Consider the following 24,810-nt stretch of genomic DNA (forward strand, 5'->3'; position numbering starts at 1 on the left):
AATGACCAGAAAAAGGAATGGTCAAACATTATTATCAAAACACACCCTTAATATTAGCATCTCCTCTCAGCCTATGGACATGCACTCGCTTGCATATTGATGTGCATATTAATATTGTGAACGTAATATGTCACTGAAGATGAATCAATGCGTGCCAGAGTTGTTTTATTTTTATTTTTGGAAAGAACCAGGTTTTTGATTTTTTTTTTCCAAAATTTTTTTAATATAATTTTAAAATTTTGATTCGTTTTTTTTTCATTTCTTTTTTAATAAAAATTATTAAAAAAAATTATTTTTAAATGTATTTTTTTTAATGTTAAAATTAATTTTTTAATTAATTTTTCTTTTTTTCATTATTTTTTAAAGAAAAAATAAAACAACACCAAAAATTTACACCTCTGTTCTGTCGGGGTCAAACTTGCTATTGTGGTTAGCATAAATAATTTGCGTTTTTCCGCCCTGCGACGTGAACGTATTTGCAGGTGAGGGCGGAGGCGTTGATGTCTTTTTCCGCTGGTGCAAGAACGCAATAACCGCGATGACAAACAGGAGAATTATGACGGCGGTGGCAATCAGAATCGGAATCAAGGGGAATGACTGAACTGTTTTATTCGTGCCCCTTTCTGGGGCCTTTCCTTGGTGATCAAGCTGTATGAGTACCAAGTTTGTGCCTTTTCCTTCTTTGCCGACATCTTCAACGTCACTGACGGCTCGTCTGTGCCGCTGGTTGCGCAATCCCTCAGGTAGAGACGACATGCTGTGGTGATGAACACTGCGTTTTCCAATAGAATGCTGGGAATTTTCCCTTGAGTGGATTGTGTAGATTGAATGAATGTACCATTGTTTAGTAGCATCCACCTGAAATGAGAAATCAAGGGAAAGGAATGAAATACACAGAGGCAAAAAGAATCAATTTTTTTTTTTTTTTTACATAGAAATCACCACTTATCAAGGCCCGGAGGTCACTCGAGGATAAGGGCTAATTAAGTGTACAGTAGTTAATGGGATAATATCGTAGTAATCGTTAGTAGTGAAAATTTGGTAAATTGGATTACTTAATGGGGAACGGCTCATCAAGAATTTGTTTACATTGGACTTGAAGACTACCAAAATTGAAGTCAGCTGGAAAACAGGCAAACGGAAGAGAGTTCCACAGGCGTGCAGTTCTAAGGAAGAAGCTTTGTTCATGGAATCTACGTTTTGGTTTAGGCACCGATAAAGAGTGAAAGACATTAAAAATGATGATCAGTTGTTGTAGTGTTGGGAAGCACTCCCACCCACCCCCCTAAAATAGAAAATATGGTTCAACCAAATTTTTTGTGTGTGGTACGTCTAACAGTAGAATGCAGAAATTTGGTTATGCTCTTTTTTTTATGGAAATCTCTCTAGACAAAGCATGAGGCTACTTTATATAAGGATCTAAAAAAAGTACCACTTCAAGGTAAAAATCTAACTAACAATAAATGTTATATGGATAGATGACAACCGAGAAAACAGCAATTTTTCTCTCCTTGTAAGAAACATCGCTCATGGAATGTGAGGACTAAAGGACAAAATAAGGGAAGTGGGAATTACAAGGCTAAAAGTGGTGCTCGATGCTGACTTATTGATTGCATGCCCCAATACCTTAAGTATAAGTCATAGTATTCAGAAATATTATGAAAGAGGGAGAGAGTTTGAAAATAAGTGTTTGCTCCTCAACCTAATAACTTTTTTGGAACGGCTTTCCTTTGAAATTCTCTTTGTGCTCCCTGTTTCTTCGACTATACTGACGTGCAGAAATTTAAATGTAATGTGGACAAACCTCTTGCTGTACAACTCCCCACATAGAATTCCCCGATTAATCTAGCTCATAATTCACAGTAATCCCTTATGCCCTAGTGACACTGTACCTCATATGGAACAAATATAAAGAGAAAAATGTTTTTTAAATGACCAATGGACTTGGTACACATTTGGCATGGGATTATACTATGAGGTTCCAAAAGTAAAGACTCCTAGCTTTTTAACTAAAAAATTTGAAGAGCTACGAAGACATGAGTGGTATCATTAAAACAGGCAATTTTTTGTGTTCCGGAATTCATTTTTCTAGATAGTCACCACCATTGTCAATGCATTTTTGCCAAGAATTAAAATGATACATCTCTGCTTCTAACACATGTCCATGAAGGGGTTGCTTTCATAGGATCTAACACCGTCAATATCTGCAACAGAGAGATGGCACTTTCAGGTCACGAATGCATAAGTTCAGTCAATGTAACAATACAATTTGCAATACCCTCTGATCCATCTATGCGAAATAAAAAAAAAGGAGGCATTGCTTTTGGAACGTCTTTCATCCTAAAACTATTCAATTAAATAGGTGTACATTACACAAATCTTTTTACCTGGAAAAGTGGCCTGGAAGATAAAGAGAAACCATCGGATTCAGGAATTCCATTTAATTGATAAGCTGTTGGGTCATCTGATGCCAAAGTGGCATTGAATGAGATGTTGTGGAATAGTTTATCAGCAGTATGAGTGGCGCCTTTGTCCTGAAATTGACAAAATGATCCAGATTCAATACTAATACAAAGAATAAGCAATAGAGATATCGAGTGTTTCTTTGCAGGTTAAGTACAATTAACGATGAGAGCACAGTAAACATGAAACCCATTCATTGTAGATGACCGGTCCGTCCATCTGTCTGTTGATCTTCCAGAGTTTAGTTTGGAATAGGATTTTCATCACTAAACCTGTAGATTAGATGATTGGTTCTTGCTAGATGCGTTTAACCAATTTTATATAAGATGTCATCTGTCTGTCTGTCTGTCTGTCTTGGTATACCACAATAAAATATGAAAAAGCATTTTCATAGTTCTGTCAGAGTTAAATTTCAGAGAGCTTGCTTTTTTTAACAGAATTACTTCTGAAAAGGTAGAAAAATATAATGATAATAGTGATAATATAATAAGAATAATAATAATGATGATACAATAATAACAATAAGATATTGATATTAATAATGATGATGATAATATAATTAATAATAATAATAATAATAATAATTCAATAACTAGTAATAGATATAACCATGATGATGCAAACCGTCTTTGTATGTTACACATATATAAGTGAGATATTGGAATGCAGATCTGAACCACATTCAGAATTCAAGACTTACTTTGTTTTAACAGGCTTTCATTTATGAAAATCCAAAAGTAAATTTGTAAAATAAACACGTAACATTATTGTTTAGAAAGGATCATACAAAACTAAAGTGAGTTTTTTAAGCAAGGGCATATCAAATATTGACACATTTCTAATCCCCTAAAAGTTAAAAAAAAAAAGAAAAAAAAGTCTTGCAGATTAAATGGACCCATCTGAAGAATTGCTGCTTTTGTTGTTCACTTACCAGAATCTTGAAGACGTATTGCAAGTTTGAAGAATCGGCAACACAGCCATATTCTTGATTGTCAGGGTCATATTTAGGAATATAGCCATCTTTGCCAGAACAAATGAAAACTTTTTCGATAGTAAGCAAAAATGAACCACGCAAACTCTGCACCGGATCAACATTAAGGCGGCCGTAAATCAAATCACCTGAAAATGAAATCAGAAAATGAAAAAGTTGAATTTGTTCCACGTAAAAAGAACTGTACCCATAAAGAAGGTGCAGTTATTCTTGAAATAGAAAAATATAATGGTTCCAAGCAAAAAAATAAAAAAATAAATAAAGAAAATAAAATAAAAAATGTCAGCATAAATCTAGTCAGAAAAGCTTTTCTAGGTAAAGAATTAATCCGGTATTTCTTTTTTTTTTTTACAAAGGAGTCACCATTCAAGGATAAGGGTTAATGAATATACAGTAGTCAATAGAACAATGTTGTAGTTCTTCCCATCATCAACACTCGAATCCACATTTGGCTCTCATCCTAAGAACGCCCCATGTTTTGACAAACTTCTTGGTCTGACCTTTACTCCTGATCTAAAATGGAGCGCATACATGAAATCTGTAGCCAAGGTCATTGGAAAGAGTTCAAAACAGACTTCGTAATCTAGTAGGCGATGCCCTTTTCTCTTCTTTGCAGCGTCTTTCCCACAGAAGAGACGTTGCAGGCCTGTCCTTGCTGTATCACTATTTTCATGGCAAGTGTTCGACTGAGCTCCAATCTATGGTCCCCCTCGCCAATCCTTCACAAAATCACTAGTCCAGCCAAAATCACTATCAATAAATTCCCCTACTATTGTTGCCTAAACCTAAACATGGATTCCATGAACAAAGCGTCTTCCCTAGAACTGCCTGCCTGTGCAACTGTTCCACTGGTCTGCTTTCCAGCTAACTACAATATCTTTAAGTCCAATGTAAACAAGGTCTTATTGAGCCGTCCTCGTCAATGATCTAATTATACCAAATTATTTCTACAAACGATTAATGTGCAACTGTCCCAATGACTACTATACACCCTTTAATCCTTATCAAGGCCCGGAGGCCACTCGAGGATATGTGGTGAAAAAAAAAAAAGCGACCCTGAAATCTGATTGGTTCGTTCTTATCACCCAGGGTTATAAATGTCATGCCAAAAATATTGCTACAGCCAAAAACGAATTTCAGTACTTATGTAGATTCCTTACTTAGGATTACTGGCAGAGTTAAGTGAGTTTTTCTTTGGAGGGGGGGGGGCTTATTATCCAGATTCAGTGTTTATGACGCCGTTATGGATTGCTCTTATGTGGAGGGAATCTTTGTAAAATGCTTTTGTGTGCTATAATGCACAAGTACCAAAATAATGTCAAACAATCATAATTGATAATATCTGCAGAAATTCCATGATGGATGTAAAAGAAAAGGTTTAAATAAAATGAATTCTCAAATATAAAGCCTATTTACAAATTATCTTGTTAGACCTTGTGGGTGTACGTAAATATGAATAAGTGTGATTTGCCAAAGTTTAATAAGAATCTATAATCTATATAAATAAAACAGTAGATGTTTGTATGCATGTGTGTCTGTCTGTAAATATTTAACCGATATGCGCTTAAACTATATAACCATGACATTAACAGGAAATAGTAATCATACACCAAGGATTGTTTATAACGAGTAAAATCTTTGTTTGGATGGATGAATAATGCGTACAGAAATATGTCGGTGAGTTGGAATGCAAAATGTTAATTTCAACATGACGACATAATTCTATTACTTTTGCACGTGCACAAATTCGTTCATAATACTTGAAGTGGTTTAATTTTAAATCTTTCTTATCTATTTGTGGATAGCTCAAATGGTAGGGAACACAGCTGGAGTGCTAAATGTTTTGGTTTTTATTCTGGCTAATGTCACCCAAGTCATATTTTTAAAACTTTTGAAATAAGTACTCTACTATATATATATATACATATATATATATATATATATATATGAGAGAGAGAGAGGGGCTTTCCAAAAGTAAGGCCTCCTCTTTTTAGCTCAAAAACTAAAACGTTGGAGAGGAATGAAGACTAGAGTGTTACCATTAACACGAACAGCATTTTGTGCTCTAGAATTTATTTTTCTACATAGTCACTACCATTCTTAATGCACTTTTGCCTTCCTCTTTTGATGCCTCAGTTGTAAAAGGCCAAAGCACATTTTGTCACTCACGTCTCTGTCACTACTCTAAAATCATCGAACCCATCTCCCAACTGTGCTGACATCACTTCGGAAACGTTCAAGAAGAGCCGGTGAATGTTGATCAGTTCACTATTTCTGCATGGAGGAAGTCAATGACACATCTCTTTTGTTTTGGCATACTTTCATGAAAAGGGTTGCTTTCTTAGAGTCTGAAACCGTCAATATCTGCAACAGATGAAACTTTCAGGTGATGAAAATATAAGTTCAGTTATCATAAAAATGCAATTTGCAATCCCGTCTTATCCATTCGGGCAGAATAAAAAAAATAAGAGGCATTACTTTTGGTATGGCTCTTGTACATATATGCATACATATATTAACCCCCCCCCCAAAAAAAAACTGTTCATCCATCGACCACGGACATTACTGATGATGCTGTGACTTGCGCATGAAATCTTTGGTGCAAAAGTTGCATAATCTCCAACCACACCTTTGCTAAGTCAACACTGTTTTATTCTGGTGGCAAGTAAATATACAGGTCAATTGGAAACAATGCCGAGATAAGCAGAGGGCACTTACAGCATCTGCTACGGTTACCTACTGGTACTAGCCGTTGCTTAACTTCAATGATTTGACAAGAACTGGTGTGTCAATGTGATTATGCTGTATATATATATATATATATATGATACCTTCCTTCAGTCTTGACAGACTATGGATACCTACGGTAAGAGTGCCTGCGCATGGAATTTTTGTGGCAAGAGTTGTGCAATCTTCAACCATACCCAACCATTGACGTTCTTAAATATCAGTGGCAAGTGGACGTTCAGGGCAACTTGAAACAATGTCAAAATAAGTGGAGAGGTGATCCAACAAGAACTGGTGTATCAACACGATTATACTATATATATATACACATATGAACGGAAAGCATTTATTAGAAAACTTACAGTTAATGAATTTGAAATATCAACAAAATTTTATTTACCTTCGATGAAAGGTTCAGCTGGGTCCTCATCAAATCTGATGGAATCCTCCCCGAGCCACAGTTCTCGTTTCTTCAGTAAATAAAATTCTGCATTAAGGCTGAACTTGTCAGGAACAGGATCACTGACCTGCTGAAACCTGATTGGGAGGGTGAAGGCTGTTGGATCCCTCGGGTTACATATGGCAAGTGGAGTGAATTCCTCATCACGTGGGGCTGTACAAGGCACAAGTTGAATTATGTATTGCCCAGAGTAATCTCTCACCTATATAAGACAAAAAGAATGTTTACACTATATCATATTGGATTCAAATAACTCAAATAATTATGACAAACGCTGTAGGCATTGCAATTAAGTAAATAATAAACGATTTATGATTAAAAAACCCAACAAAACAAAAAAATAAACCGTAAGTGATCTCCATATAGCGTTACATAAAAAAAATATAAAAACGGATCTTTTTAATTGAATGATTGCATGATGGAAGAATTATTAGCGCACAAAAATGGAAAGGAAAAATTAAAACTATGGAGCCATGGAAGAAAAAAAATGTCAGATTTTCAAAGATAAATATGTAAAAAGAGAATTTTTCATCTGCGTTTAAATTTAAATTGTTTTATTGAAGTATGATTTTTGTTAAGGTAGGTAGGATGTGGTAGAATCCCATTCGTTGTTTGATAGTTTTTTTTTTTAGGTAATACTAGCTGTATAGATTTGACATATTTTATTGAAGTTCTAAACAAAATAAATTGTTTTTTCTTTGTATTTACAGCAGAATCCGATGTGAAACGCCATGTTTGTTTTGGTTGTTCGTATGTTGGTTCACTGTCGATCAATTCCAATGTGAAGGTCAGTTTAGGGTGATCAGGTGACACCAACATCGAATCGAGGCCAGAAACTGAAAAGAAAGAAGGAAATGAATTATATAGATTGATTTTATCAAAAAGATTTCAAATCAAAGTTTATCTAGGGAAGCATGAGTGATGTAATTCAATTATAACAATCAAAACAATTACTTTTTGTTTCAATTAAAGTAAGAATTGCAATTTTGAATAAAATGAAGTTTAATTAAGAATAAGTGTTATTGTTGAAATCAAAAAATAAATCATATTGATAAAAAATGAAAAATAAAACAGTTTTCCAACATGTGTTATATCCACACGAGCAAATTTCAAGCAAATCCATTTTTGTTCTAAAACTGAGTTAATTAACATTGGTTTCCATAAGTCTTCTTTCCTATATCCTTAACTAACCTGGGTGCCCGGCGTTGCCCGGGTGTTTGGAGGTGTGTTGAGCAAAAAAAAAAGTGGTAGTAGGCAAGCAGGTTCAAACCCATACCGTAAAGGAGGCAAAGAACGTGAAAACAAAAACTAATGTCTTTGCTGTTGCGTCCATCGCAAAACCGGAAGTAGTTTAAATTAAGGCTAGACAATCGAAAAGAGAGGATGACTTTCGAAAATATCAGCACAAAAAGCTACCGCTCCCTATAGAAAAGTGCCTAGTTGAGGGTGATGGAATTAATGTTTTTAGCCAATTTTTTTGATATTTGTCGTCCAAAGGGTTTATCTTCCAAACGATACCGATCTCGTGAGAATCCGTCGCCTCTGTCAAAAGTTTTAGACATACATACATACATACATACATACATACATACATTTAAACAGACAGGTGAGATTTATATTATAGAAGATGGCACAAATACATGCTAACATATTCTTTAGTTCAGGGATTGATTTACTTTTTTAAAAATAAATTTCATTTTTAATTTGAAAGTAATCGAACTCGTCACCAATTCATCACTGAGTTATCTATGTAACACTTTCTACTATTTCTTTAAGTCTTTATGAATATTTAGACAAAGTGATTCTTTTTTTTTCAGCATTGTTATGTAATTTACATATAAATTAGATAGAAAGATAATAAGAATAATAACACTTCCATAAATCACAAACTTCCTCTCTTTCATAAATAAATAATAACACACTGGACTAGGTTCTTGAAAATGGTAACTAAGGAATGACGTCACATTCCTCAACGTTATAAAACTCTAGAACTCAAGTTTTAACACTGCATATAACTTTACCACCACATGTAGTTTTACCACTTCATGCAGCTTAACCACCACATGTAGTTTTACTATTTCATGTAGTTTAGTAACTGCATGACATGTAGTTTTATGCCACACCCAAGACTAAATTGCAATTTTTGTGAGTAGAAAAAGTGTCTGAAATATTACCTTCATGTTGGTGAACAAATTGACCATGAAATGTTGCTTCACTGCGGAAATCCACCATGAGTCGGCCATCATTTCGGACTTTTATATTTGTTGGATAAATGTAACCTGGTTTGAAAATTTAAAAAAAAAAATACATAAATAAATGGGATCTAAATTTAATGTCATAGATCAATCAGGCAAACAAGATTTAAGTTTACGAAAATAGATATTTTATCAACATTTTATTAACATTATTTCATTTTCAGTTAGCAACAGACGATACGAGGCGATGCAGTTTTAGCATAAAACAATATGAACAGAATATAAATATACGCTGTAAGGAGTTTTTAAACCCATGTCATGGTCTCTGCTAGACTCAGCAAAAGATATACCATATATGGTTTCTGTCTCTTTAGAAGAAAGACGGTCCTCTCTGTCCATGTTTCTACTCTGTGCAACAACCATCCAGAGGTAGAGGTGATGTCTATCATATCAAGTTTGAAAATCCTCTTGCTCAAAACTTCATACATTATAGAGAGATAGACATCTTCCTGTGTTTTTACATGGCTTGTTGCACTTTGCTATTTCTTGCCCAATAAATTTGAATTTGGATCTGAATTTGAATTATTCAATAGTCTGGCTGACCATGTTAGCTCTATCTCTCAATTACTTTCTCTTCATCTCAAATGTTTTTACTGACCAACTCTCTACATAGCATCCTGGAAAATCTGACTTCAACTATTTAGTAACTCCTTATGACTTAATGGCACTGTGACTTGTTTGATGTGAATAAACAGTAAAAGAAAAAAAACAAAAAATCTCATTGCATTCGTTATCGATTCTTCTCTTTCTTTGCGATGTACCTTACAAATTATCTTGGCAAGCCCTATTGCTCGTGTGATACACCTGTAGTATTTTAGTTTTTGCCTTTTTACTATGGTTAGGAGATCTTTGTAGGACCCAATTGTTTTCCATATTTTTCTCTGTACTTCCTCACTGTCAATATGATTTTTGTAGGAGATTTCAGTAGGTGTAGAAAAGCAATGCATCTCTGTTACGGTCTGTATCTCTCTTTGTAGGTTTGCTGCCAGTATCCACGACGCATAAACATACACAAATATAAGATATTTGTGTGTGCTATTCGAGATGCTCTTTGATCTTAAGGGTGCCGCTGTGATTTGACAGTAGGCTCTACTCTGAGCACCTTCAGCTTCAATAGCAGGGAATCAAAACTAACTATCAAAATTCATATCACAAATCTTCTCTTGACGAAGTTTACCTATCGATCAGACATGGAATGGGTGGGAACTGAGATTGATCCTGACTGAGTGACCTTAGAAAATAGTGACTCTTTTTCATAAAAAAAAAATTAAACTAGGTAAAATTCATAATTTGACGTTTCTTACCTCTAAACCTCGATTCCTTTGAGGCACGAATGCCATTCTGCCATGCATTAGGTGTGTCATAAACGTATGTTAACTTCAGTTGTGAAACCATATCAAAGTGCTGCCAACCAAGGGGATTCATAGGGGAGTGAAACATGTAGGAAATGTACAGTGGGAGGTGGAGAGAAACATATGTTTGTTTTGAATTCTGTATCTAAAAAATAAAAATAAGGAATGCATCATCAATGTATACAGTTTAACGTCCATTTTATATAATTTTATGTTGGATGAGTTTTAGAAATTGATTTCCAAATGCTAATTTAAAAAAAAATTAATGATGGATTAAAATTTTTTATATTAAAACGGAAATTGAAAATCAAAATATTGAATTTCAATTTAAACTAATGATACATACTTAACTTTTATGTCGAAATTAGTAACATATCCAGAAATAACGAAAACTGATAAAGTAGAATAGTAATTATTAATGAAAATAGTTTTTGAACTAAATTTGTTAGTAATGCTTAAATAATAAACACAATAAACAGGAGGTAACTGTTGCCTGTCTTGTTAATTTTTTCCCAAAGTGATGGCAGCCAATCGACTGTGAACTAGTGAAAATATGTTTTATGTAATAAGGCAGTAATATGTTGCTAATTATCACATGACAATTAAATAGATAACATTGCTTTTAGTTGAAATTGACGTAAAAATTAAGTAGATAGCATTGCGTTTTAATGGAAATTCAAATTTATAGCTCTCGAGTTTCGTTCTAATACTGAAGAAGCACTATTTTAAAAAATTTCTACAAGCAGAAAGTAGTGATGCATTTTTGTATTCATTTATGGGCAAATAACTTTAGTTACTTCCGGTTTCTAAATATATAGGAAAATTTCACAGCAATTTCCTAGTTAACCAGTGTAGATATCAGACTGGTTATATATAAACTAATAAATAACCATAGAAATAGCTTCTAGTGCCTCTTAAAACAAACCTATTACAAACCTTAATAACTATCGTCGAGTTCACCAAATTTAGGTTTTTGATGGAGAAGTTAGATGGTTAGAAAGACAAGCAGCATGAAGAACATAACTTGGTAGTTGTATCTGGCCACTTTTTGGATGAATTAGAATATTGATTAAAAAAAAAGGGATCATCTTCTTCTTTGAATCAGACAACATCTCCATAACTACATAGGAACAACTTTATTCAAGGGAAAACTGGAACACAGCAAGAATTGTTCAGTAGGCTGCCTTTTATTGATAAACGAATGCTGCATCGTAGAAGTTCCATTTTAAGCATTCACTCATAGTTAGAGGTAGTGAGCACACGGTTGTATCCTATCAAGAGGCAATAAAAACGAAAACTATTTCAAATGATCTTTTTGGCAACAAGACACGTCTACGCATATTACTCGTGTTTCTCTGCAAATGTATCATAATATCCATGCCGTTATCAGTCCAGTCTAGTGCACATGATCACAAAGACAAACTGATTAAACCAGCATATGATTAGTGATCTTTCCATTCCAATCTAATAATGCATGATACTGTGTGAACATTTAAACAAAATGTCGCTTATGTAACTGCTAGTTAAACTTTATCCTGGATAAGTATTGGCTCATTAGTAAAAAAACAAAAGCAAAAAAAAATCAAATAATAAAATTGGCCAATGCAAAATATTATTCTTACGTTTCCATTGGTTGTCATATCGCCACCGCATATATGAATCAATTCCAACGGATTATAGTAACCTGTGAATTCCCAGACACACGATTCCAAATTTAGATTTCTGAAAAAAAAAAGAACAAATGTTGTTGTTTAGATTAAAAAAGGTGAAGGAAATAAACCTACAAATCTGATGAGATAATTATTTCGTGTCCATCAGAAAATGTTAATAACGAGAATGCATTGGTACTATTTTCTCCTGTACATATACAGTCAATGTTTGTGTGTTATATTGAACGGATATCACCGAATTTAGATATGCATGTGTTGTCTCAGTGGTGTTGAGCGCTATTCCATCATACATATAGCAACTACTACAGTTATATTTGTTCCTATTTACAATGCCTCCCCACAGGACAGAGTTAGACACCAGGGTCATTTTTTAATGTGGAGAAAAGGAACAAAAATAAAAATTGTCTCAGTCGTGAAGGATTTCTCTTCCACTGACAGAACAAGAAATTGAAGTGCAGCATCTGAAGAACAGATACTACACTTTGATCTTGACCCGAAGGCCAAGTTTTTGTTTTCATGCAGTTGTTGTTGTTGTTGATAATAATAATAATAATAATAATAATAATAACAACAACAACAAAAGATAATTGCAAATTTCTTCTATCAACATGCCAAGATTTCGATTGAACGGTCTTTTCAGAGTCAAATAGTTTTATGTCATTAAACTAGAGCTAGATTAATTTATTTAAATCTAAATATGACTTTTTCATATATTATATATATATATATTTAGATATGCTTGTGTTGTCTCAGTGGTGTTGAGCGCTATAACACACAATACACACATATATATATATATATGAGAGAGAGAGAGAAATCAACAAAAGTAAAGGTTTCATATCCCTATTTTCGCTTGCCTTCAAACAAACAAAATTTGGAACATTCATCAACAGAAATAAAAACACAACGATGATAAAACCAGACATGTCTTTCATGATCTGATTTTTAAATACTTTAGAATAAGAAATACCCCTTTAGATATGAAAAGCATGAATGAAATACATACATACATACATAGATCCATCATCATCATCATCATCATCATCATCATCATCATCAGTAATAATAATAAATAAATAAAGTAAAAAAAAAATTATTAGCAATTGAAATATTAATTTCTTATGCGATTTTGTTACATCTTTTTTCACTTGAAGGCAAATATAATTACTGTGGTGGGGGAGGGAAAATTCTGTCCCCCTTTTGCTGTGTATGTCCTCAAGGTCTATAATAAAATATGGCCCAACATGAAATATAGGTCACATTATACATTGGGGTAGTGTTTGCCTTGGTTTAAGGTTCAAATGTTTTTAATAATGGCACCAAATGAGAAGAGTAGCCAGAAAATCCTTTTGATATTCCAAAGAGAAACCATAAAATGTTTTTCCTTTAAACAAGAAATAAACAATTCTTGACATCAAAGAATTAACAAAAAATGGGACACTTTTAGTTTACCAGTATAGGCGTGTTTATAAAAAAAAGAAAAAATCCAAGATGGCTGTCGAATAATTATTAAGTTCTTTTTAGTTATTATTGCCTGTAGCAAAACTTAGCACTTCTAGCCGGCGTTATGGCTGAAGGAATAAGAACAATCTACTCAACCTTGCCCAGTAAGTTAAATAAAGGATTCAGTTCAAAATGTCTAATAAATTCCCGAGTTTAACATAAAGATTCCTAAGTTTAAGTATTAGGTTGCTAAATTCTAAAAGATACATCTTTAGAAGGTTGGAGGTTGGATTGGCCTAAACAATATGATTATAGCAATCATATCTCTTTCTTCTTATCGTAAAAATAAGAGTCATCTAATTGTATTTTTTAATAAATCAAATGAATATTACTTGTTTATCTTAATTATTTCGAATCGTAAAAATTCGATGTTTAAAATTGCATTAAAATCAAATGAATGCGAAGATAGGCTTGATTTTGGAACAATGAATTTAAAAATGGATAAAGTCGAATTTCTATTATCTTGAACCGGTTGCCTTTTGAACTCTCTTTTCGCTCCATGTTTCCTCACCACCAACAACACTTGTTTCCCTCCACCTTCACGAAAATACCCCCTCCCCGACTCACTCGACTAGCAGCATAATCACACCCCTCCATTGTAAAAGCTTTCTAGATGCCGGGAAATTTTCTATTCTAATAAGCACCTTTCATTGGACCACTTCTTTTTGGGGTTTGGAATTTCTTCGCACTCCCTGTTTCTCCGACCCATAACATGCAAAAATTTTAAACGCAATGTGGACAAACATCTTGCTTTTCAACTTTCCACTCACATTGCATCCCTGTAAATTTGGCTTCTACCAGAATAGCCCATTTATGTTTCAGTGGCAATATGGTTTGTTTGGGGCCAAATAAAAGTAAAAGTTAAAAAAAAAAAAAAAAAAACAACACCTTAGCGACACTAGTTAACTGTTAAATAGTTTTCGTCTTTGGAGACCAGACGATTTCATGTTTTTAAATAGGTGTGAAAGATTATAACATCCTTATAAACGTGAGTAAGCTTATTATTACATAGATTAGTATTATTATTTTTTCTTTTGACCCCTTATCATTCTAATGATATTGGGACGAAGAGATTCACATATGTAGGCAATCATCATTTGGCAGAATGATGCATAACTTGTTTGCTTAAGGCTGACGACGGTTTAGACAGGTGCATTTCTATTATGGATGAGGGATACCGCGTTGAGAAGAGGGAGAGGATGGGGAATGTTGCAGAAACGGCCACAAGACTTAGAGATTCTCCGCAAAAAATAGAAAGAAAATAAACAGTGAATAAAGCGTAAAAACAGAATACCATGTCAAATTAAAAATTTCCCCACAGTACTAATCAATTGTCACGCTGAACATGACACGTTTTTCTAACTACACAGCTATCATTTTCTTTTCGTTAGCATGAAAAAGGCGAACAGTCGGTGTAATACGTATTAGCACAGACCGTGTCATCGGCAAACTGAGTTCCCTTGTAAATACCTTGAGACCCAAAGTGCAAAGAACAGAGTAGTAGCAATGGAGTCCACGTAAATATACCATTAAATTAAAATCCTTCCTCATACAGTTAGAGTTCAGATACTGCTAGCCACCTTAGAAAATTTTTAAATGGTATTTAATTAATTAAAAGCAGGACTATCCAGCATCGTCCAGAATTCTAACAGAGCGCGGACACACATATAGCAGTTGTATGCAAATGCCGAGTTATGTGGGAAGTGACGTCACGGTAAAAAAAAAAAAAGGAAAAGATTATAAACAAAAAACGCACATATCGACAAATTACATTCAGGACGATAAGGGTCATGTTAGAGATCACGAATCATGTTAGAGAAGAGGATCACGTTTTTTTGGGAAAAAAACTCGGAAATAAATGTCGTTGTTTCAATGAAAAAAGTGAGTCGTTATTCTTTGTCTTGGTCTCCTTTGCGACAGTCTGCTACCATGTATTGGGCCTCGAATATCTACACGTTGCACTAATATCTGTAAATTATGAAGATTACAGAAATGAAAGCAAAACTGAACAATCTGTTTAATAGTGTAATTTTAAATGTCTATGTTTATTTGGGGGGAAAATCAGAGTAAAAATAATTATGCCGTAAGTGAGTTTTGAACTCACAATCTTTGTTTTTAAGTATGCCACTCTAACCGACTGAACCATCTCAAAAAATTAGAAAAAAAGGTGATACTATTAACTACATGAATCAAAAACAGACGGCTTTCTTCTTTCTCTAAAAAAAACCTTAGCAGAAATTAGTGCCCCCAATGATGCTGGGTAAACAGAGCTTAAATGGAAAAGATAATGTAATGTCAAGATCTTATGTACGACAGGAAAAGAAACTAGAATCTTGGGAAGATCTGTATCATTCTCGCAATTATAGAAGCAACAACATTCATGAAAATCAATTTCAAAAACTATCTGGCAAATATATCCCGTGAACCGAGTGCAAGAGAGATTCAATCAACTGCATTTAAAGAAACGGTCAGAATCTCTTGGTTGGAATATATAAGATAATGAGTGAATGTTTGGCATCTGGTAGGATGCCCCATCCCCAGCTTGAACAAACTGATAAGAAAATAATTTTAAAAAAAAGTATCACTATCACTTACCCCAGAGTTATCAGCGCAGGAGCTTAACCTCTCTTAGTTTCAGAGTAGATCTGCTCCTTGGTATGATTAGAAGAGTCAAATGCTTACCTGTAAAATCGGAGAGCTGCTTCCCCTCTTAACCTGCTGTTGTATTGGTACGGCTCAATTTCACCGATTACGTCAGCATTTTTCGTTTCGTTTGTGATGAATCCGAATTGTGTTTGAATTTCATCAAAGTCAAGAAGATTCGAACAGCGATGTTGTCCAATTCTCGTACCATCGGGACTCAGGATTAGTTCAAAGTTAGATAAACGTCTCGTAGACACAACTGGGAGCATGCCATCTCTGTGAGGGATTGTTACACTGACGCGTATTTTGTTGGCATACTTAGAATTACCGGGTCCTAAATAAATAAAAGCAACAAAAAAATTTTTTCAAAATTACTCTAAATCATTTTGGTCTGAGTTTTTGTTTATGCTGACCACTCTTAAGAAAGATGGGAAAATTACAGTAAAATTTTAGAAAGACAAGAATTCTATGTAAACCATGAATTATACGAATGATCGGAAAACGACCATACGATAGAAGAATATATCAGCCATCGAACTGGTTTAAATGAAAACGACTTAGACATGTACGTATATCATAATCTGGCTTTGGTATTTTAGGTATGACGAGTGTCCTGGATTCTAGAGTTAACGACTCCAGACGTCTAAAAGAGTTGATATCAATTATTTTAAATATAATTAAAACACTTCTGTATTCAAACCATGTCTTCATCAATTTACCATGTTTCCTAGTGTTTGAGATGCCTAGTACATAAGCCATCCAAAATCTTACTAGTACCAACCTTCTGATGAAGTGTGGTTAAACGGTTCATTTCCTTTAGTTTGCTACTGCACAGGCACCTAATCACATGATCTTTATGTTCAAGCTGTCATAGATCAAAAGCATTTGGAACTCATGTCTTACTGCTATGAAAATATGCATCTTTACATTGCAAATGTGCACCGATACATTAAAAATGTGCACAGCTAAATTGTAAATTTGCACACGTGAATTGAACATTTGCACCTCTATGTTGCAACTATGCATTGCAAACACGCACCTTTATATTGCAAATATGCACTAATGCACAGCATTTATGAAAATATGCATGCATACGTTGCAAAGAGGCACTTCTATATTGAAAATGTGTACTTATGCGTTGCTAGTATGCACATCTACATTGCAAATGTGAAACCCTATACTACAAACATGCAAATATGTATTACAAATATGTATATATATATTGCATAAGTGAAATATATGTGCTGCAAATATGTATCTATGGATTGCAATTATGCACATCTATGTTGTAATATGCATTTATGTGTTGCAAATGCGCACGTGTTCATTGCAAATATTCGTCAATTTAAAATACCCGGCCACCCGAAAAATGAATTCATTAAAAACCCACAATCCGTTCTACAAGTCAACCCTATTTCATGCCAATAATCTTCAGTCATGAAAGAGTCTTCTGAATCGAACGTGACAAATTGTTTTATTGAAAACGATTTTTATTTTCGATTTTTCTCTCAAGTGAAAAAACCGATGATGTTAAAACTTGAAATCGATAAATCAATAAATCTTATCACTGACCTGTATATCGAAGTTTTGCTGTGAACGGTTCAACACCAACCGAATTTATGTTAGGAGCATTGCAAAGTCCTTCTCGCCGACTGACAGTGACCGGACGACTGAGTAATTCCAGACCTGGATCTCCATCAACATTTACAGCCCGAGCTCCACACTGTACGAGACTTCCTGAAAAAAAAAGAAAGAAGCAAAAGAGAGCAAATTAACAAAGCTGTCATATGTAGGCACGTATTATCATTTGTTACTCACTAGGAGTTTTTACATAAATCATTAAGTGTGATCTCTCACTGGAAAAGAAAATGGTGTCTGAGTGACAACAAATCTCCTCAGTTTTCCAGTATTCTTCACTTTTTTCTTGAAGAGTTTACCTTTTGGAATCCAGGAGATAGTATATAAAACTGAACTCACATGTAGTTTCTAAAGATGCTCCTTCATCAGCATTTGCATAATTCCCACATTTATGTGTGTACCTTGGAGTATTTCGGGTGGGAATGACTCGGTTTGTCATTGCTATACTGATATTTCAGTTTTAGGTTCGATTATGTTGCTTCTGAATTCATCATTGTCTAGAATTATCTTGTTTGTTCTTCTGCCTGCATCTCATTTTTTTAATTTGTTATTATACAAATTAGTCATCTTCCGTGTTTGTTTATCTTCTATAATATAAATCTCACCTGTCTGTATAAATGTATGTATGTATGCCTAAAACTTTCAACAGAGGCAATGAATTTTCACGAGATTGATATCATTTTTAAGCTCGACCCTTCGGACGACAAATATTGAAAAATTGGCTAAAAACATAACCACAATTGGGCACTTTTCTACAAGGAGGGGTGGCTTTTGTTCGCCAATATTTTCGAAAGTCTCTTTTCGATTGTCTAGCCTTAATTTAAACCTTTGCCACTTCCGCTTTGGCGATGGATGCAACAGCAAATTCATCACTTTTTTTCAAACGTTCTTTTCCTCCTTCACGGTACTGGTTTGAACCTGCCTGCCTACTACCACTTTTTTTTTTTTTTTTTTGCTCAACACACACCTCCAAACACCGGGCAACGCCGGGCACCCAGGCTAGTCTTATATAAGTGGCTTCATGCCTTGTATGGAGTAACTTTCATAAAACAAAAATTACTAAGCTAACAGGGTACATAGGAGGATATTTAGCTAGTGTGAATAAAACTTTTAGAGAACTTGAAAAACTTGGAACTCCTAACTGAAACTATATAAAATGTACCTCATTGAGTTTACATTATAGTTGTAGTAATGTAAGACCTTTCTTTTTGTATTTTTCAAGTGATTTTGATAAGTAAAAATAAGTTGCAGAACAAAGATGAAGATGTGTTGTGTTCTCACCTGGTCCAAAATAGATGCTGTCCAAAGCAATTCCTTTTGTAGAGGTAAAGAAAGTATTGGCTTCGACATTATTCAATTCACTGGTGACTCCATTAACGCTGCTGGGTGCCGATACGCGCCAACGGAATCTTGTCAGTGTATCGTTAATGCCTTCTTTTTCACATAAAGTGCCAGTCTTGGAGAATTCCGGATGTTTCGGATTGCAAGGCTGAAAATCATAAAAAAATACTTAAATCAATTTGATATTGCATCAAGGTTTTGGAAAACTGAATTTCTATGCAAATTCGTTTTTCTTTTTTTTTTTTGCATTAATATTTTAGATTGTTATATTCTCAACTTTTTGGCTACTATATTCTTAGCCTGCTTCAGATGCTATTTGGCAAAGTCAGAATTTAAAATTTTACTGGGATAGAATTCTTGTGCCTTTCTCTGCTTTCCGGTGTCTTAAATTAACAGGAAAACGCTTTCATATATTTACACATCAGACAAAAGTAAGTATCTACACCAAAAATTACGGAAAACTATTGAGTAGAATTCTAATTGTACTAGCAGGGACACCTGACGTTTCTCGGTTTGAATGAAGATTAACAAATGTTCCACACTTTTATTGTCATTGAAATCGGTGAAATCGCCTATTTTTTTTCCAATCAAATCGATTGATTGCCTGCTGTAGTTGGATCTTCATACAGTGACTCCCTCCATAATACATTATGCATTGCACTGTAGAGAAGCTGCTGTGGACTTTATAAAATTAATTTTATTTAATAGCTTGAATTAAAATATAAAATTAAAAAGTCAAGTGTCATGGTTCAGTTGTGCTCTAAACAGACACATTCAGTTCAAACGCGCCTCTGTCTTATCAAAGAACATAACGTTGCTTTTACATGCCGCACCTTTCTACTTGTGTGATGTCAAAACTTTTCAAATGCATTTGTAATGTTAGGCCATATAAGGGTGTTAACTTTGTTGAAAATCTTACTGTTCATTCTTTAAACAGATTTTTTCGATTATCGAATTTCGATACTTATCGGAGGCATTACGATACAAAACTTATCTAAGAACACTCCCTAACACATAAAGTACATTTATATGAAATTTAAAAAATGGCATAGCCGTTTTAGAGTTTAAAGGAAAAGAACCCCCCCCCCACACACACACAGAGAGATAAAGTACATTTTATATATAAGTAGAAATTTCTGATTCTTCATTGGCATGAATCTAATTGGACATCTTAAAAAAAAAAAAGGAGAAAGGGGGAGATAAATCATTAAATGTGTCCATATCGAGCAGTTTAGACCCCACATGGGAGTGGGAGGTAAGATGGACATAAAAAATAAAAAGATCATGATGGTCTATGAGGATGGATGGTGTCCTTCAAGATAGAAATAACATTTAGTGATAGCCAAAGGCAAAATAAATATGAGAGGCGGAATCTTTATAGGCATTATAGTACAAAAATAAATAAATAAATAAAACCGGACTAGGTCTTATTTATTCTACTTGCTAAGAGAGTCCTTCAAAAGATTGGTACTTATTGATTATTATCAGAAAACCGTGGACAATAATTGTCTTAAATTTGAAAAATAGCTGGTTTTGAATAAATGCATGCATAATGAATTAACACACAAACTTTTTTTCTTTTTTCTTTAATTCAATAAGAAATATAAGAAAGTATATATTTTTTTTGGCCAAATAATAAAAAAACAAAGACTATATAAATTGAATTACTTACTGTTATACAGATGCATGGATAACCTTGAATTGGTTGTCGGTTGGTAAAATCAGCATTATCATATTCTCGGAGAGACACAACCATTGGTTCAATCGGGAAGGTCACATCTGCAAGTGTCTTACGTTCTTCTATGTACACAATTGCTTTCTTGTTTTTCTGCAATTGACATATGATAAAAAAGGTCATTTTTTCGTCTCCATCATCATCTGCATCGCATGTTCACTCATTATCAAGACAATAAATTTATTTTCAAGCCATTAAATTGCTTATCAGAATCATAAACTACATGAATATCTAAAGTGAATATTCATCTAAAAACGAGTTAAAAACGGAATCAAACCGATTTTTCTTTGTAACTATAGTTTAGATGTGTGCATTGTTAATTTACAGCAGTGAGGTCAAGTGGTTAACAACACGGATTGCCGACCTGGTGTTCCGAGTTCGAATCCAGTTCGTTCTCCAAAAAACACTTTCATTCACATAAATGCTCAATGTGTTTCTAGAAAGAATTCTGACTCCAAAAGTATCGGGGAAAACCAATGCCAACAGTAGAATTTTCAAATTCATACGATATAATAATGTGGATGCTGAAATGATGAAGTTTAAATCATATTAAATGCTTTCAAATTTTCATTGAACTCTTAAATTTACAAATAACTCAAGGAATATGAATTTCAGGATGGATAAAATTAATTCTCTGAGCAGAACATTTTTGAACCATTTTTTCTCTCCCCTTATAAAATCAGCATATACTCATACTAATCCTCTTGTCTAGAATCCTTATTCCAAATTTTAATTAATATGCATTACCTGATTTTGACTCTATGAAACGTCTAAAACTTAAGCTGCCTTAAATAGCTACTCAGAGAATCTTTTTTAATAAGTGTCTAATGACTATGTATTAAATTCAATATAAATCTGAATTATTTCAATTTTTAAATGGGATGTTGTAACCATATTATGCACCCCAAAATTCCGTTAACCCTACCAGACCTAATTTGCCCCTGGGCCTGGCCTCCTGGGCAAAATTGTGAAATAAAATGTAAAACGTGTTAATAATTTTTTGCTTTTCATCTACCGTCAGTATTCAGCCTTCGTTTTCCAGTTCGCCCAACAGGTGGAGTCCTCCTTGATACACAGGTACTTTCTGCTGTGGGTGCACCAGTACCTTGTCTTTACCTTCTTTTAGGGGTTGTTTTTGTAAGATACGCCAGGGTGCACAGCACAGACGAGGTGCCACCTATTTTTAGCTCCCTGACAACATAAAATCACGTGGGCGGAAAAATACCAGTTTAGTGTAGCTCAGTATATAGCATTTTCGGAAATTATCGGTAACTCGATCTGGTAGGGTTAAAATACCCCACAAAAACCTGAAATTGGAATATTTATTAATTGATGTCTGATACGCATTGTAAAAATTTCATAAAAATGCGTGGCATCTGAACTTTACGAAGGGTTTCCATCCCTTTTTTACTCTCTTTACATAAAACTAAAACAAACATATCGATCATACTACGACCTCTTACCACTAACAGCTGTGTTCCAAATTTCATGATAATCGGTTAATTTGTTTAGGATTGACTCCTGTACATGCAAATATAAACACGCACGCATATAAAATTTATATGCAAATAGAGATGCATACAGTTAGGAAATACGTACCTGTACTTCTGCAACAAAGTTTTTATCGGGTTTCAAGTGCACAGTAAACGATTCAGTCATTTCTTTTTCGTTGTCATGTATTACTTCGATTTCAACCATTTGGTGGGACACGTTGACGCTAAACACCAAGTCTGACGGGATTGAAACAAAACAAGAATCATGAGTTCCTCTTCGGACAAAGACGCAGAGGAATTTTTAACTTTTAACATTTATTCGCTTTTTCGCATCGCATAAAATGTTGAAACGTAAAATCAACAATGTTTTCTTGCACATCATCGTCATAATTTTTTTTTTTAAATAACAAAAAAACAAAACAAAACAAACAAAAAAAAACAATGGTATTCACCCAAGGCAGGTTAAACCAGTTTGCTCCAAAGGAGCAAGTTTTATGGGAATATCAAATTCGGAAGAGGTCTCAAATCGATCTCGATCAGAGGAGATGACGACGTATTTTTTTTTTGTCGCTCTTGCAGAGAGGTGTCAACGTTCTCCTATATACAATGCTTGATATTTCCAAATGATCACCCACCTGGTATTGGCCAGACTTAACATTGCTTAACTTCTGTGATCTAACGAGAATCATTGTGCGAACGTGATTCTGCCATACATTGCACTTCATCAGTTTTACTTTTGTTGCAATAAACTCTTTGTGTGTGTCGCTATTTACTTGCTTCCCTGTGAGGGCAGATGTAGACAAATTCAGTTTAAAACATGAAAAAAATCCAGGTCCTCAAAAAAGAAGTTCTTTCGGTTAAGGCAGAAATAAAAATTGCCTCTGTCTGAAAGGATTTCTCCTTCACTGCTCAAGGACAGAACAGTATGTCATTAAACTATGCATCACTTTAAAAAGTGAATTCTTTTTCTGAGAAAATTATCTGATCTAAAACTAAAACTCGAACTCTTAAAAAAAGCTTGTAGTCGATTTCTTAAGTTGTTTTTGGAGATATAATTGGCAAGGTGCAAGCGGCTTATGATAACTCTATTATCTCGACAAGTACACCCTCTTTCCTGTCTACTATGATGAAAATTATGGAAATAATATTCCAACGTGATAGAGAGATGAATAAGGAAATATGTTCATCAACGTTTCGTCTTTATTTCAAGACTTCCTCGATATGATTGATTTTAGGAAATAAAATACTAATAAAATATTTGAACGTATACGTTTTGTGTTTGTAATGTAAAATGGATGTATTTGTTTTGTTTTGAAGATATCATTCAAGGTTTGATTGATTACCTTTAGAGATTCCATTATAGTCTCTTCCTGCTTTGGCAGAACCATCTTTGGTATGAACCCGTACAACTGAGGTCTGTGAAAGGTCTCCATATCGGGCCACTGGTATACGAACGTATGCCACCTCACCATATTCAAATGGTTCTTTAACGGAGTATTTGGTATTCTCAAATCTGATCACAGGTTCTGAAATTGGAAAATAGAAAACACAAATTGCATCAAAACAAATAACTTTTACCTGTGTTATCCTAGTCTTTGTTTTGTAATATATTTATTGCGACTTATATCTTATTATAATTCATCAAATGTGCACTGTTAAAGAGTTGCCTTTTCAGGTTCAATTCCAAGTCAAAGGAATTGATAGAAGACTCCCAGATTGGTTTGGTTTGATTGCTTTATGGCATATCAACCCTTTTCAGGGCATTTTATTAAAAGTTTTTATACTTCCAGTTCTTGGTGTAGTCAAATATAAAATCATGAGCAAATTTCTGTTTGGTTAAATTATTTTGATTAGTTTTATAGTATTATGCCATTATTTTTATTAGTTTTATGATATGTCATTAGTTTTTAATAGTGTTATGATATTATTTCATCATTTTCATTAGTTTTATGATGTTATGTAACTATTTTAGTTTTATGATATTTCATTAATTTAATTATTTTATGATATTATTTTATTAATTTAATTATTTTATGATATTATTTCATCATTTTAATTATTTTATGATATTATTTCATCATTTTAATTATTTTATGATATTATTTTAATTATTTTATGATATTATTTTAATTATTTTTATGCTATTATTTCATTATCTTCATTAGTTTTATTATGTTAGGTCATTATTTTCCATGAAATATCAACATTATTACGATTATAGCATGCCGAATTGTGTAATTTTGGCGAAATCCTTATGCTTTAAGTTCTTAATATTTTTAATTATTTATAGATTAATGTATTTTGCACGCATCACTGTCATTATCATTATGAGTATCATCAACAACAGCAGTAGCGATATCATAATTATCAGCATCATCATCAGCATCATCATCATCATCATCATCATCTTACATACTGGCATGCGTTTGACGACTTTAAGAAATTGACTTTCAAACGAACCTATCTCTAACCAGGTATTTATTTAAACCTCTCTCTTTCAAATGCATGTGTATGATTTCTTCTCGTGTTTATTTGTGGT

The 24,810-nt window shown here is 33.8% G+C and overlaps 1 protein-coding gene across 1 annotated transcript in view; it reads right to left on the minus strand.

The window, feature by feature from the left end:
* Positions 1–338: 338 nt before the first annotated feature.
* Positions 339–24,810, minus strand: part of LOC145283629 (FRAS1-related extracellular matrix protein 2-like) — an 855,643-nt gene continuing 831,171 nt past the window's right edge. Inside the window, exons 13-26 of the mRNA XM_080132581.1 lie at positions 23,615–23,797; positions 22,378–22,508; positions 20,716–20,871; positions 18,984–19,191; positions 17,637–17,801; positions 16,104–16,398; positions 11,871–11,970; positions 10,201–10,393; positions 8,816–8,920; positions 7,350–7,477; positions 6,582–6,843; positions 3,395–3,582; positions 2,388–2,534; positions 339–858 (exon numbers count right to left, since the gene is read on the minus strand). Coding sequence (XP_079988707.1) covers positions 391–858; positions 2,388–2,534; positions 3,395–3,582; positions 6,582–6,843; positions 7,350–7,477; positions 8,816–8,920; positions 10,201–10,393; positions 11,871–11,970; positions 16,104–16,398; positions 17,637–17,801; positions 18,984–19,191; positions 20,716–20,871; positions 22,378–22,508; positions 23,615–23,797 — 2,729 coding nt within the window. The 3' untranslated portion in view covers positions 339–390. The remainder of the gene's footprint in view (positions 859–2,387; positions 2,535–3,394; positions 3,583–6,581; positions 6,844–7,349; positions 7,478–8,815; positions 8,921–10,200; positions 10,394–11,870; positions 11,971–16,103; positions 16,399–17,636; positions 17,802–18,983; positions 19,192–20,715; positions 20,872–22,377; positions 22,509–23,614; positions 23,798–24,810) is intronic.

This window comes from Euprymna scolopes, chromosome 8, assembly GCF_053919585.1.
Source record: "Euprymna scolopes isolate OS-2025 chromosome 8, ASM5391958v1, whole genome shotgun sequence".
Lineage (NCBI taxonomy): Eukaryota > Metazoa > Mollusca > Cephalopoda > Sepiida > Sepiolidae > Euprymna > Euprymna scolopes.